Consider the following 12257-nt stretch of genomic DNA (forward strand, 5'->3'; position numbering starts at 1 on the left):
TTTCCCACATTGTCTCCCAGGCTACCTGTCATGCTTCTGTGAACACTCCTGTATCTTAAACTACATGGTGTGTAACTGCCTGGCCATAATCATGGAAGGTCTTAACCATCTTTTAGAATCCAGAGGTGGCCTAGTAGCTGTGTCTTCATCTTCTTCCCCACTGGAGGTGATAGGTCCCAAGGGTGCCTGTGCCAGGTTCCAGCTGTCTTTTTTGCAGGCCAGTGTTCCTGCCACAGTATCACAGCTGTAGCTCAGCATGACTCCATACTGAAGGGAAATAATGGGACATTCAAGCTGGAACTTTTCCTTCTCCCTCTGTCTGACACAGAACAGGAGGCACTGGTTCTCAGCATTCTTTTCCTGACTAGCATTCTGTCTAGATCTTTAAAAACCGTTAAGCATTGTGAGAAAATAGCAAATTGTGTATTCAGTGATCCTGTGGGCCACCATCGCCTGCTCCTCTTTGCAGCTACAGGAACCTCCACAGCCTGCCAACTTCATAGTCAGTTGCAGGACATCAGAATGGTTATGAAAGACTCAAGGTTACCTAGTGGGAGAACACCTTAGAAACAAAAGGTACAGGTGAAGAGGAAGCATTGGGCTTCACGTGTATATATGTGCCCAGGATCTTGAGGCCCTCTGTAGGGCTTGTGGCATAGCTGCACAGCAGACTGTCTTGAGAGCTGAGCAGGGAACAGTTTTTCTCTGGATTTCTGCCCAGATCAGGAAGCCTACTGGCCTGTTGCCACTGCCTCACACCACTTACCATGAGTCCACATCTCAGTCACTGAAGAATGTATTTTGATTCTAGGGATGATTTAAAAACTAAAATTTGGCTCTTACTCTCTTACTCCTGCTTCTCTCCCTTGCCTCTTGCTCCTCCTCTCCCCATTCCCTTCTCTCCTCTCTCTACATGGTCATGGCCAGCCTTTACTTCTCTACTCTCTCCTTCTCTCTGCCTTTCTCTGCCTCTGCTCTCTTTTAACTCCCCTCTCCATACCCTAAATAAACTCTATTCTATGCTATACTGTCTCATGTGGCAAAAGAAAAAAAAACAAAACTAAACTAAAATTTGGAGCTGGAGAGATGGCTCAGTGTTTAAGTACTTAGCAGCAAGGATGAGGACAGGAGTTTGAATCCTCAACACTAAATATCAGTGCTGGGTAGGCATAGTATGATGTGATCTTCTTATAGTTCTAGCAGGAGGTAGATGGCAATGAAGGATCCCCAAAGAAAGGTAGATAGCTAAATCAGCAAGCTCTGGGTCCAAGTGAGAAACTCTGTATAAGGTGGAAGTGATCCAGGCAGGTCAACATTCAATGTCAGCCATCAGCCATGGCTTCCATGAGCATATGCACAAATACACACTCAACTTCTTGTTGCTTTTTGGAGGGTTTTTTGTTGTTGCTGCTGTTGTTTGTTTTTTTTTTTCTTGTTTGGTTGGTTTTTTTGTTTTGTTTTGTTTTTTGGTTGGTTGGCTTTTTAGCTTTTTCAAACCAGGGTTTCTCTGTGTAGCCCCGGCTTTCCTGGAAGTCACTCTGGAGCCCAGGCTGACCCTGAACTCACAGAGATCTGCCTGCCTTTGCCTCCCAGTGCTGAGATTAAAAGCATGCACCACCACTGTCCAGCACACTCAAAAATTTTTAATTGGTTTATAGAGGGACAATTATCAAATGTAATACATTTAACAGTGAAGCAACCTAGTTGTTAAAGATACATTAGTATCTGTTATAGGGATTTTGAACCCTATCTGCATGTAATCCAGGATGTTCAAATCAAAATAAACTGGAAGAGACTTCCTATAGGGCAGGCATCCATTATATGGACCTCAAAATCTGAAATAAGCCAAAATTTAAAGTATCCTCAGCACAACAGACTGCGACAAGCAGAAACTTCCACAGTAAACAGTCTGTGATAAGTCCCATTTAAACTACAGGCACAGTAAGCAGGCTTAGAGAAGGTGACTGGTACAGCACACACTGCACTCAGCCCCAGGACGGAAGCAGGATCTTAAAGTTGCTGAATAGAGGCTTTTGGAAATGCCCCTCAGTGACTGTGAGGCTCAGAAAAAAAACAAAGCCTGGTGATTGGATGCTTGATGTTCTTTATTGAATCCATTAGCAAAATGATAGGGTAGAAACACAGAGTTAGAGCCACATTCCTTCAGTTTTTTTAAACCATGAGAAAGCTTATTTTACCCAGATGTGGCTATCACAAGGTTAGGCAGAATGAACCACAGTCAAAGTAGCTGTGAGCTACAGATGGAACAGGGCATGCACTACTGCTTGGTTGGGGAGGGCAGCCCTCCAGGCCAGGACTGGGGCTGCATGGCTTTGAGGAATGGGGAAAGAGTCCCCCTAGGACCCATTATCTATTCTGCTTGGAAGGTGGTAAGGTACTCAGTGGGTAGCCTCTGCTCTCCTTTTAAGAGAGAAGGAAGAAGGCACGGGCTGGCAGGAAAGGCGTTGGCTCTGCTCGGACTCCGGTGAGGACATCCTTGAAGTTTAGTAAACAGCTGAGGCACCTCAGCTCCCCAGAAGTAAGCCCTGTCTACCCCAGCCCAGAGGACGAAGCTCACTCTCTCCACCTAGCACATTTGTCAGAGTATATCTGCTACTCTAACCAACATATGTGCCACCTGGCTGTGATGCCACATAGTCCCAGGACAAAACTACACACAGCCGTGGTACCTGATGCTAGAATCACCAGCCACATTTTGAGACCATATATCATTTCCTGGACCAAGCAGGTGGCTACCTTATTTATTACACAGGACAGCCACTTAGAGGCCAAGAAAAACCAATAAGCCCTCTTCCATTCTATAGGCTACATGTGAGCGAGGCTTTGCCGCCATGGAGGAGACACATCAAAAGAAGATTGAAGATCTACAGAGGCAACACCAGCGGGAGCTAGAGAAGCTGCGGGAGGAAAAAGACCGCCTCCTGGCTGAGGAGACAGCTGCCACCATATCAGGTGGGACTAAGTCCACAAACACAGGCTTCTTATGTCTTGGGCTGAACCTGTAGTTCAGAAGAGGATTGGCCTTAACATTGCTTTCCCCTAAGATTTAACTTCCTCTTAGTAGGTGGTGGTGGGCAGCATCTCTATCCTAGGCCATCCTTAAACTCCCTGTGTAGATGAGGACAACCTTGAACCCACTCTCCTCCATTCACTTCCCCCGTGCTGCAGTAACAGATAAAAGACATGTACCATATAGTAGAGACATTGCCACTTGTGGCCCTAGATTTTGGTGCTAAAGGTTGGTTGTGCCCTTCCTGCAGCCATTGAAGCCATGAAGAATGCTCACCGAGAGGAGATGGAACGAGAGTTAGAGAAGAGCCAGCGGTCTCAGATCAGCAGCATCAATTCAGACATAGAAGCCCTGAGGCGACAGTACCTGTGAGTCATCAACCCTATGAGAGCCCTGTGGGAGAGGGCTACTTTACTAAGTCTAAGACAGCTTTAAGGTTGCTCTTGGGGAGGTGAGGAGACCTTGGTTCTAAGGACAGCCCACACTAAGTCTAAGGACTTGCTCTCTTCTGAGGCTTACATTAAGACTGGGGGCTGGAGAGGTGGCTCAGCGGTTAAGAGCACTGACTACTCTTCCGAAGGTTCTGAGTTCAAATCCCAGCAACCACATGGTGGCTCAACAACCATCCATGAGATCTGATGCCTTCTTCTGGTGCATCTGAAGACAGCTACAGTATACTTATATATAATAATAAATAAATAAATTTAAAAATTTTTTTTAAAAATTAAGACTGAGCTCTAAGGTCACGAGAAACAAATGTAACAAATGACATTTTAAAATCATAACTTAAGCCGGGTGGTGGTGGCGCATGCCTTTAATCCCAGCACTTGGGAGGCAGAGGCAGGTGGATTTCTGAGTTCGAGGCCAGCCTGGTCTACAGAGTGAGTTCCAGGATAGCCAGGGCTACACAGAGAAACCCTGTCTCGAAAAACAAAAAAACAAAAAACAAAACAAACAAACAAACAAAACAAAAAAACAAAAAATCATAACTTAAGCTAGGCATAATAATATTTGTAATCCCAACACTTAATAGCCTGAGGCTGGAAGATTGCCACAAATCTGAAGCCAGCCTGGGCTATATATGGAGACCCTATTCTAAAACAAAACAGAGTACTTTGCACTAGTTAGGGTTGACTGCAGACACCATCCCCCAATTTGTTTGAACCATTGCTACCATATATCAGCACCTTAAAAGGAGCCAGGGTCTAGCTGGTGTTATGCCTGGTATATCATAGCAGTTTGTGTTGAAAGTGGCCACAGAGTTCTAGAATTCTCATCAACAGACTACACAGATATTACCAAGTGCAGCATGGAAACACCTTGTGAATTTTCCTCAGTAGGAGTCACACTGCTGGAGAACTTGGGTTAGTGCCAGAAGTATCTATTGTTTAGACTTTGCTGGGGTCTCTGGAATGTTCTGGGGCTGAAAGCAACAACTCAAGAAGTCCAGTGGTCATGCTTCCTCAACTGGAGGCTCATCTAGAAGGTCCTTCTCAACTCTACTGGATATGGGGTGCTGAGAACAGTACCTCCAGGACTGGTTTCCTGTTGTGCCGAGTGCCTGTGCTTTGAAATGATACACTGCCTAAGTGGGTGCTATCCACCTATGACCTCTCAGAAACACAACTGTGCTGTCACACTGGTTCTACCTCCCAGTTGTATCACCAGTATGCCAGCTGTGAATAGCCCAGCAAAGACTGAGACATTTCTGCAAAGTGTCCCTGGCATTGTGTGGGGAGACATTGTACTATCAATGTCTAGCTGTCCTGGTCCTACAGTGGGGACAGGGCTGAACATTCCCTCTCTGCAGGGAGGAGCTGCAGTCAGTGCAGCGGGAGCTGGAGGTCCTTTCAGAGCAGTACTCCCAGAAGTGCCTGGAGAATGCACACCTAGCCCAGGCACTGGAGGCTGAGCGCCAGGCCCTGCGGCAATGCCAGCGTGAAAACCAGGAGCTCAATGCCCACAACCAGGTAAGGCCAAAAGAAACTAAGCCCCACCTTCATAGAGCCATGGTACTACCATGTCTGCCCTTCCTGAGACTTAAGAATCTGGTGACTTCTCTGAAATCTGTCTTCCAGTGGATAAGCTTACTCTCTCACATTTGTTTCTATAAGTCATGCTCTTAGTGAACTCCAATTTTCTAAGGAGCACTAAATTCTGAGTTCACTAGAATCCCAGATGAGTGGGTTATGATACTGAGTTCAATATAAGCTCTTCTATCAACACCCTATTTTTGCCTGCCTCGAGCTCCTTGGCTTCTCAAACCACACTGCCCCGTGGGTCTAACTACTTGGGAGTCAACTGAACCACTGCAGTGACTTAAAGAAGACCACTTACCAGTCAGAAGGAAGGCCTGAGAAATTGGAGGGACAGAAGTAGAATAGTCTTCAGGAGCTCAAATGGAAAAAGATAACACTGTCCACAGCAGAACAATTTTAATTTTAAGGTCCATGGAATCTTAGCTCTAGAGATATAATTGGCCTTTTGCTGTTATGAGTTCTGAATCAGTTCTAAATTCAACTGATCATACCTAGAAAGTGTTCTGGAAGGGAAAAAACTAGTTTATACTGGGCATCTACTATTTTCTTATCACTACTCCCTAAATACTACATTACAACCAAGTACTTGAGAATTATGTGGATGATACTGGGTATTAGACATAATCTAGAGATAATCTACTGTATATGGGAGGGTGTATGCAGATATTGTGTGCCATTTGTAATGGGACTTGAACATCCACAGAATTTGGTGCCTAATAGAGGTCCTGGAACCAATTTCTGACAGGTTATGAGTCCTCACATAGCCTCACAGCCCATATGAACAACTTTTATGTAGCCTTAAATGTCTATCTTAAACATAGCACTGAATATGCACTAGGCTTGGGGGCTCCATTCTTAGACCTCTGTACACTACTGGTGAGAAATGACCTCCTCTAGTGTCTTAAGCAACTGTGTGTGGGGGTAGTCATTGTTGTTTTGTGCTGTTGTCCCCCAGGAACTGAATAACCGCCTGGCTGCTGAGATCACACGGTTGCGGACACTACTGACTGGAGATGGTGGCGGAGAGTCCACTGGGTTGCCTCTCACACAGGGCAAGGATGCCTATGAGTTAGAGGTACTGTAAGAAGCAAGGCACTGCTTATTCTGGAGCTCCTGAGTCACACACGAGCTCTTTATCTTAGAGTCATGGAAGGACCAGATTTTAAGAAAAGGTCAGAAGGGTATAGTTCAATAATAGAACTCCTGCTTAACGTGCAAAACTCTGGTCTCGTCTCTAGCTCTGCAACAGCCACAAAAAAGAAAGCTTCAAGCTAACGTATGAGCTATGGAAAGGCCTAAAGTCATTGGGGATACCAATTAGCTGACAGGTATGCTAAGGTCCACAGGCAGGAGCAGGATCCCCTCTAGGTGCCATGAGGACCTTCAGCCCCACCATCCCCCTTCCCTGCCCACAAAATTGGTCTCATAAAGTGCCCTATTTCAGGTCTACAGGGAATCATTCTGTCCTCAGATTATATCATGGCTTAACTTCTCAAGAGTCCAGGATGTTTGTTTTCAATCAGAACAGCTCATTCTGCAGTGGCATATACCTGTAATCTCAACTACTTAGGAAGCTGAAGCAAGAAGATTCCAGAGCAGTCTAGAAAAAAAAGGAAAAAACAAAAACACTGTTGAGCCGGGCAGTGGTGGCGCACGCCTTTAGTCCCAGCATTTGGGAGGCAGAGGCGGGTGGATTTCTGAGTTCAAGGCCTGCCTGGACTACAGTTCCAGGACAGCCAGGGCTACACAGAGAAACCCTGTCTCGGGGGGGGGGGGGGAACACTGTTGAAAGAGGAAGAAAGAAAGGAAAGACTCTAATGTGTATAGGGTTGTGGTTCTCAACATATGGTTGAGACCCCTCTTGGGGCACACATCAGATATCCTGCCTACTAGATATTTATATTATAGCTCATAAAAGTAGCAAAATTATAGTTATGAAGTAGCAACAAAATAATTTTATAGTTGGGGGTCATCACAACATGAAGAACTGTATTAAAGGGTTGCAGCATTAGGAAGGTTGAGAACCACCAGTATAGGGCATCCTCAAGAAGACCCCAATTAGGTTAAGATTTTCCTTTTATAGATGACTCGGACTGTACCATATTGACAAGTGAGCAGGAAAAACTGGGTAGGGTTGGCAGAAGTTCCTGTAGGAACAATGTGTCTAGCCCTTGACAGCTACATCTCAGGGAGCAAGCAAGTCAGTGGGAACTCAATGCCTCGTGCCTCTGGCCCCAAGTTCTCGGGACTAGCAAGGCTAACAGTATTTTCCCCTTTCCATTTCTGTAGAAACACTGAGCAGTATTTAAGTCACGTGTTCTGTTGAGTGTCAGTAAGGGTTGGCTCTCTTCTCCCCAATGTATGAAGCAACTATCTGCCAGCCATTCTCTGTAATGTAGACTACAGAATACCTGGTTCCTGGTCAGTCCTCATTTTCCCTCTTCTTATAGGTCTTGTTGCGGGTCAAAGAGTCAGAAATTCAATACCTGAAACAAGAGATCAGCTCCCTCAAGGATGAACTCCAGACAGCCCTGCGGGTAAGGACCAATGTTTGGAGGTAGAACAAAGGGGTGAAAGCTGAGAGGTCTGGCCTGGTCCTGCTGGGCTCATTTTTGCATGACAGGACACTCTACAAGATTTCAGTTCTAAAGTCGGGTTCCCTTAAAACACCAGCCTCTGAGCATATGCCTCAGAAGTGAGCAAGGAAGCTTCCCTGGCCTAGTCAGGCGGTGGTGGTTCCTGAGTTTCCATGCATTTGGATAGGTACAGTAACACACAGAATGCTATGTGGGTGAAGTGAGGCTTGGTCTGCCATTCAGGCTGGTCTAGTTGGACCTATCTCAAAGGGATTCCTGGAGTCAGAAAGTAATGATGTAATCCTTGGTATGATCAGGTCACTTAGCAAATCTAAAACCTAGAGCTCTCCCTGGCTGACTTCCACAAGGGATTGTTGGGCAGTCAGAAGAACCATAGCAGGCTGCATAAGTTTGCCCCCTGTGGTCATCTGCTCACTGCATGTTTTCTTTAGTGTTTAAGTCTTTGCCTCAGAGAGGGAGGGAGGGTACAGGGCCATTTCCAAGCCACAGTTAGTTCTCCCTGTACATTGTCCCCAAGACCAGAGTTCCGAATGAGTCTGACGCCCTGTCTACAGCTGCCACTCACTTGTCCCTTTACTCTCCAGGATAAGAAATATGCTAGTGACAAGTACAAAGACATATACACAGAGCTCAGCATTGCGAAGGCCAAGGCTGACTGCGACATCAGCAGGCTGAAGGAGCAGCTGAAAGCAGCTACAGAGGCATTGGGCGAGAAATCTCCTGAAGGCACTACTGTGTCAGGATATGGTGAGCAATCTGGGTGCTCCTCATGAAGATGTTTTAGCACTTGAATCAAACCCGAAAAATGTCTTGAGCTATCCCAAATCTCTTTGAACTGCTTCTTCCATATCCTGCAGCTCCTTTACACAGAGCTTCTTCCATAGAAACAAGGGGTCAGTCTGTTTTCTGAAAAACTTAAGCAGGTAGGGGGAGTTCTTGCTAGTACCTTGATCTAAAAGTTTTGCCATAAAATCTTTGAGGGCCACAGGCAAGCAGAACAGATGGAACCTACAGCCTGCTGGCTGAAAAAATCCAGGCACAGACTGGAGAGGTGGCTTAGTGGTTAAGAGCACTGACTGCTCTTAATTCCCAGCAACCACATGGTGGCACACAACCATTTGTAATGGGGATCCAGTGTCCTCTTCTGGTGTGTCTGAAGACAGCGACAGTGTACTCATATACACAAAATAAATCTTTAAAAAAAAAAAAAAGTAATTCATGAAGTGTCCAGGCACTGTGCAGAATAGCTGGGAGAGAGGCTGCAGAGCCACGGATACTTTCTGGTAATTGATGATTTCATTTTACCTTCATCATGACCCTTTCTTTAAAAGCCCCACAAACTGAAAATCTGTCCAAATCCCCTTAAGGCCCCTGTAATTCAACATTCCTTCAGCAAGTTCAGGAGCAGTATCCAGGACAACATTCAAACATGCCTGCTGGAATAGTCCTCTGTTGCTTATGGAATACAGACACCCACTTTTCTGGAAGGCTGCTGACAATAGCACAATTTAAAATCTAGCTCACTGTAAAAGGATGATCACCATGGTCACTGGGTAGGAAACCAAGAAGCTGAGGCATTAGAGGGAAGCAGAGTTAGAATGGAGAAGCATGTGTGCTTTTGTCCTGCCATGCTAACTAACCTCCAAAGAGTATGCATAGGGTACTGCATCTGTTGACAAGCACCACGCATTGCAGAGTGCTATAAGCATCATGCATGGACAGCAGTCCACACAACAGTCCACTCAACAGTCCACACAGAAGTCCACTCCACACAGCAGTCCACTCAACAGTCCACTCAACAGTCCACACAGCAGTCCACTCAACAGTCCACACAGCAGTCCACACAGCAGTCCACTCAACAGTCCACACAGCAGTCCACTCAACAGTCCACACAGCAGTCCACAACAGTACAAACTGACTGTTGGAAGCTGCACAGTGTGCTGTCCTTAGGAAGATATGGAGGTGTTTTTATGTTGATGTAAAGCGAATTTTGTGAGATTTTAGTAAACAAGAATCAAAGCCCCATACCCTTGACATACTTTGTGGTATGACCCAATGCACATCTTTGTCATCTGTATTTAAGACATTATAAGAACTGTTTTCTTGATGGGGTGGATCATAAAAAGAATTTGGTCTGATTCTGTTTGATACCAATCCTATGTCAGAAATAAGCTCTAGAGATAATGAGGCCAGTTGGTATGCCCAGAAGTCAAGGTCTAATTCCAGAGTAGGAGATCCTGTCCTTTGTTAACAGTATTGTGTGATTCAGGAGTTGTGACTTAACCTCCTTTGGCAACCCAGTGCTCTGATGCTTGCTTGTTTATTGGATTTAGGAAATGTATGGTTCGGTAGAAAGCAAAGTTAGTGAGTCTTTTTGTTCCTTCAGACATAATGAAATCTAAAAGCAATCCTGACTTCCTGAAGAAAGACAGATCCTGTGTTACCCGGCAACTCAGAAACATCAGGTCCAAGGTGAGTTGAGGTCCAGCTTATAGATGAGGTGGGGCTAGATGATGCTGGAGAGATCAAGCCAGTGCAGGCACTAGCCCAGCCGTGTAGTCACAATGTTTGGATGATTCTAATGGCTTCAAGGTCCATGTTCCATGTCATCAGAACCATCTTGGGGCCAGGGCTTCAAGAAGCAAGACATGAGGAGATTTGTGTCTCACATGAATCTTGAGCCTCACAGAAGGTGGGGTAAATCTGACCTCTTGTCTCCACTGTATGTCTGTTCTCTGCGCATCCCTGCCAACTTTGGAGAAATGAAGTCAATGATCCCCAGTGTGCTCTCAGATGGGTGTGTCTAGGGGGATGGGCGGAGAGGGCCTGGCCAGCATGCTGCATTTAGAACTGATTGTGTGTGTGTCTTATTTTTGCTCTTTCCTCTGACAGTCCGTAATTGAGCAGGTCTCATGGGATAACTGAGTCGCGCCCGCTTCCAAGTCCCCTGTCGTGTAGGTAAACCACTTCTCACTCTGCCCACTGCCCTCACAGACGGCTATGCATGCACTGCTCACACCTCCATAGCACACCTCTGTGTAATTATCTTCATTCATCCTTCTCCAGCAAACACACACACAGTCTACATGAGATCTCAGTAACTGTCCTGGAAGTTGGCACTCTAACCTCTTCACAGAGCTGAGCCTGCCCAGGGCCTCCTCAGCTTGACGGGTGGGCACAAGCCAGCATGCATACTGGGTGCCTTGCACGACACTGATCTCCTATCTCCTCTCTTGGAAACAAACTGCAGGGAGATAGCAGATACCCACTGAGTCTGGCAAGCATTTTGCTCTCATGAAAGGCCTCATCCATCCAGTTGGTAACAAGGCTGTTTCCGGGAGACCCCTGCAGATAGGACCCCCAGTTGTGCTGTTTTGTGTGGAACTGATCAATACTGCATGGGTAGTCTGAGAAATTATTTTGTCCCTAAGGGCCTGGCAACCGTACACACAGGGCTGAACATGACCTGCTTTTGTTTTTTATGCAATGCAAAAGTCTGTCTCTCCCATAGAAGGTAGTGGAGTTTGGCCATGTTGAGGTCAGTGCCAGGAATGCTGTGGCCCAGGTATATGTGTTGACTTTCTTTATGCAGTGATAACAGCTCCAGGACTCTGGCCTGGTTGTTCCCACTGGCAAGAAGTGCCCAGGCATGCCAGTTCCTACTTTACATGAGCCCCCAACCTTCCAGGAAGACAGAAGCCAGCAAGGGCAATCAGCTTGAGCTGGGCGGGAGTGGGGGCGGGCAACATTGCCTTAGGGAAGAGTGTTGAAAAAACCCAAGGATTTGAACATTGGCTTTTTTAACTAGTCTGTTTTGTTCTCTAGTTCTGAGCTAACTTGTATGCAAATGTGATTTAAGCATATTGGAGAATACTTTCTCCAACCTAAGGTTAAACTCAGCTCTTGCCCAGAAGCCCTCAGAAAGCACAGTGGTCACTATGAACAAGTGGGGCTTTTGGATCAGAATAAGAAAGGACATCTAAGCCGGGCAGTGGTGGCACCCGCCTTTAATTCCAGCACTTGGGAGGCAGAAACAGCCGGATTTCTGAGTTCAAGGCCAGCCTGGTCTACAGAGTGAGTTCCAGGACAGTCAGGGCTACACAGAGAAACCCTGTCTTGAAAAAAACCAAAAGAAAAAAGAAAAAACAAAAAAGGACATCCAAGGATGTCCATGAGGAAGATATGTAGTGGGGTGTGCCACCTACAATGTGAACTTTTGGGGATACCGAACACAGGGCTTAGTAACAAGGGACTAAGTGGTGGTAATGCTAGGAGCAAGGAGCCTCTGTTCTAGCTAGATCCCCGTGACAAAGACAGCCTTGAGAGCCATTGAAGGCTGCTGTGCTCAGCAGGTGTGAAAGGCCATTGGTTTCCAGAGGGTACCTGACCCTCAAGAAGCAGGAGGGCAGAGAGCTAGAGCTGTTTCTTACATGATTTGTCAGGATTTGCATGGGGACCCAGTTCCATTGTGCTTTGTATCTAACCTCGGCACACACATGCACACAGTGGGGCCAAGATGGCAGTGCACATGTGCTGCCTTTGTGCATTTGGAGCTTTCCAGAAGCCCTGTTAAGAGAGAGGCTGAAACCT

The 12257-nt window shown here is 46.2% G+C and overlaps 1 protein-coding gene across 11 annotated transcripts in view; it reads left to right on the top strand.

The window, feature by feature from the left end:
- Mprip (myosin phosphatase Rho interacting protein) overlaps window positions 1-12257 on the top strand; it is a 116067-nt gene that overhangs the window by 101203 nt on the left and 2607 nt on the right. For 7 of the 11 annotated variants that reach the window (XM_031352720.1, XM_031352724.1, XM_031352723.1 and 4 more), the window contains 7 exons: window positions 2826-2973; window positions 3282-3399; window positions 4842-5001; window positions 6026-6145; window positions 7521-7607; window positions 8252-8414; window positions 10054-10139. In XM_031352720.1, coding sequence (XP_031208580.1) covers window positions 2826-2973; window positions 3282-3399; window positions 4842-5001; window positions 6026-6145; window positions 7521-7607; window positions 8252-8414; window positions 10054-10139 — 882 coding nt within the window. Of the gene's footprint in view, window positions 1-2825; window positions 2974-3281; window positions 3400-4841; window positions 5002-6025; window positions 6146-7520; window positions 7608-8251; window positions 8415-10053; window positions 10140-10559; window positions 10626-12257 lie in introns of all 11 variants that reach the window. The other 4 variants (XM_031352722.1, XM_031352731.1, XM_031352721.1 and 1 more) reach the window with 2 other exon arrangements.

Source organism: Mastomys coucha, unplaced genomic scaffold (assembly GCF_008632895.1).
Source record: "Mastomys coucha isolate ucsf_1 unplaced genomic scaffold, UCSF_Mcou_1 pScaffold5, whole genome shotgun sequence".
Classification (NCBI taxonomy): Eukaryota; Metazoa; Chordata; class Mammalia; order Rodentia; family Muridae; genus Mastomys; species Mastomys coucha.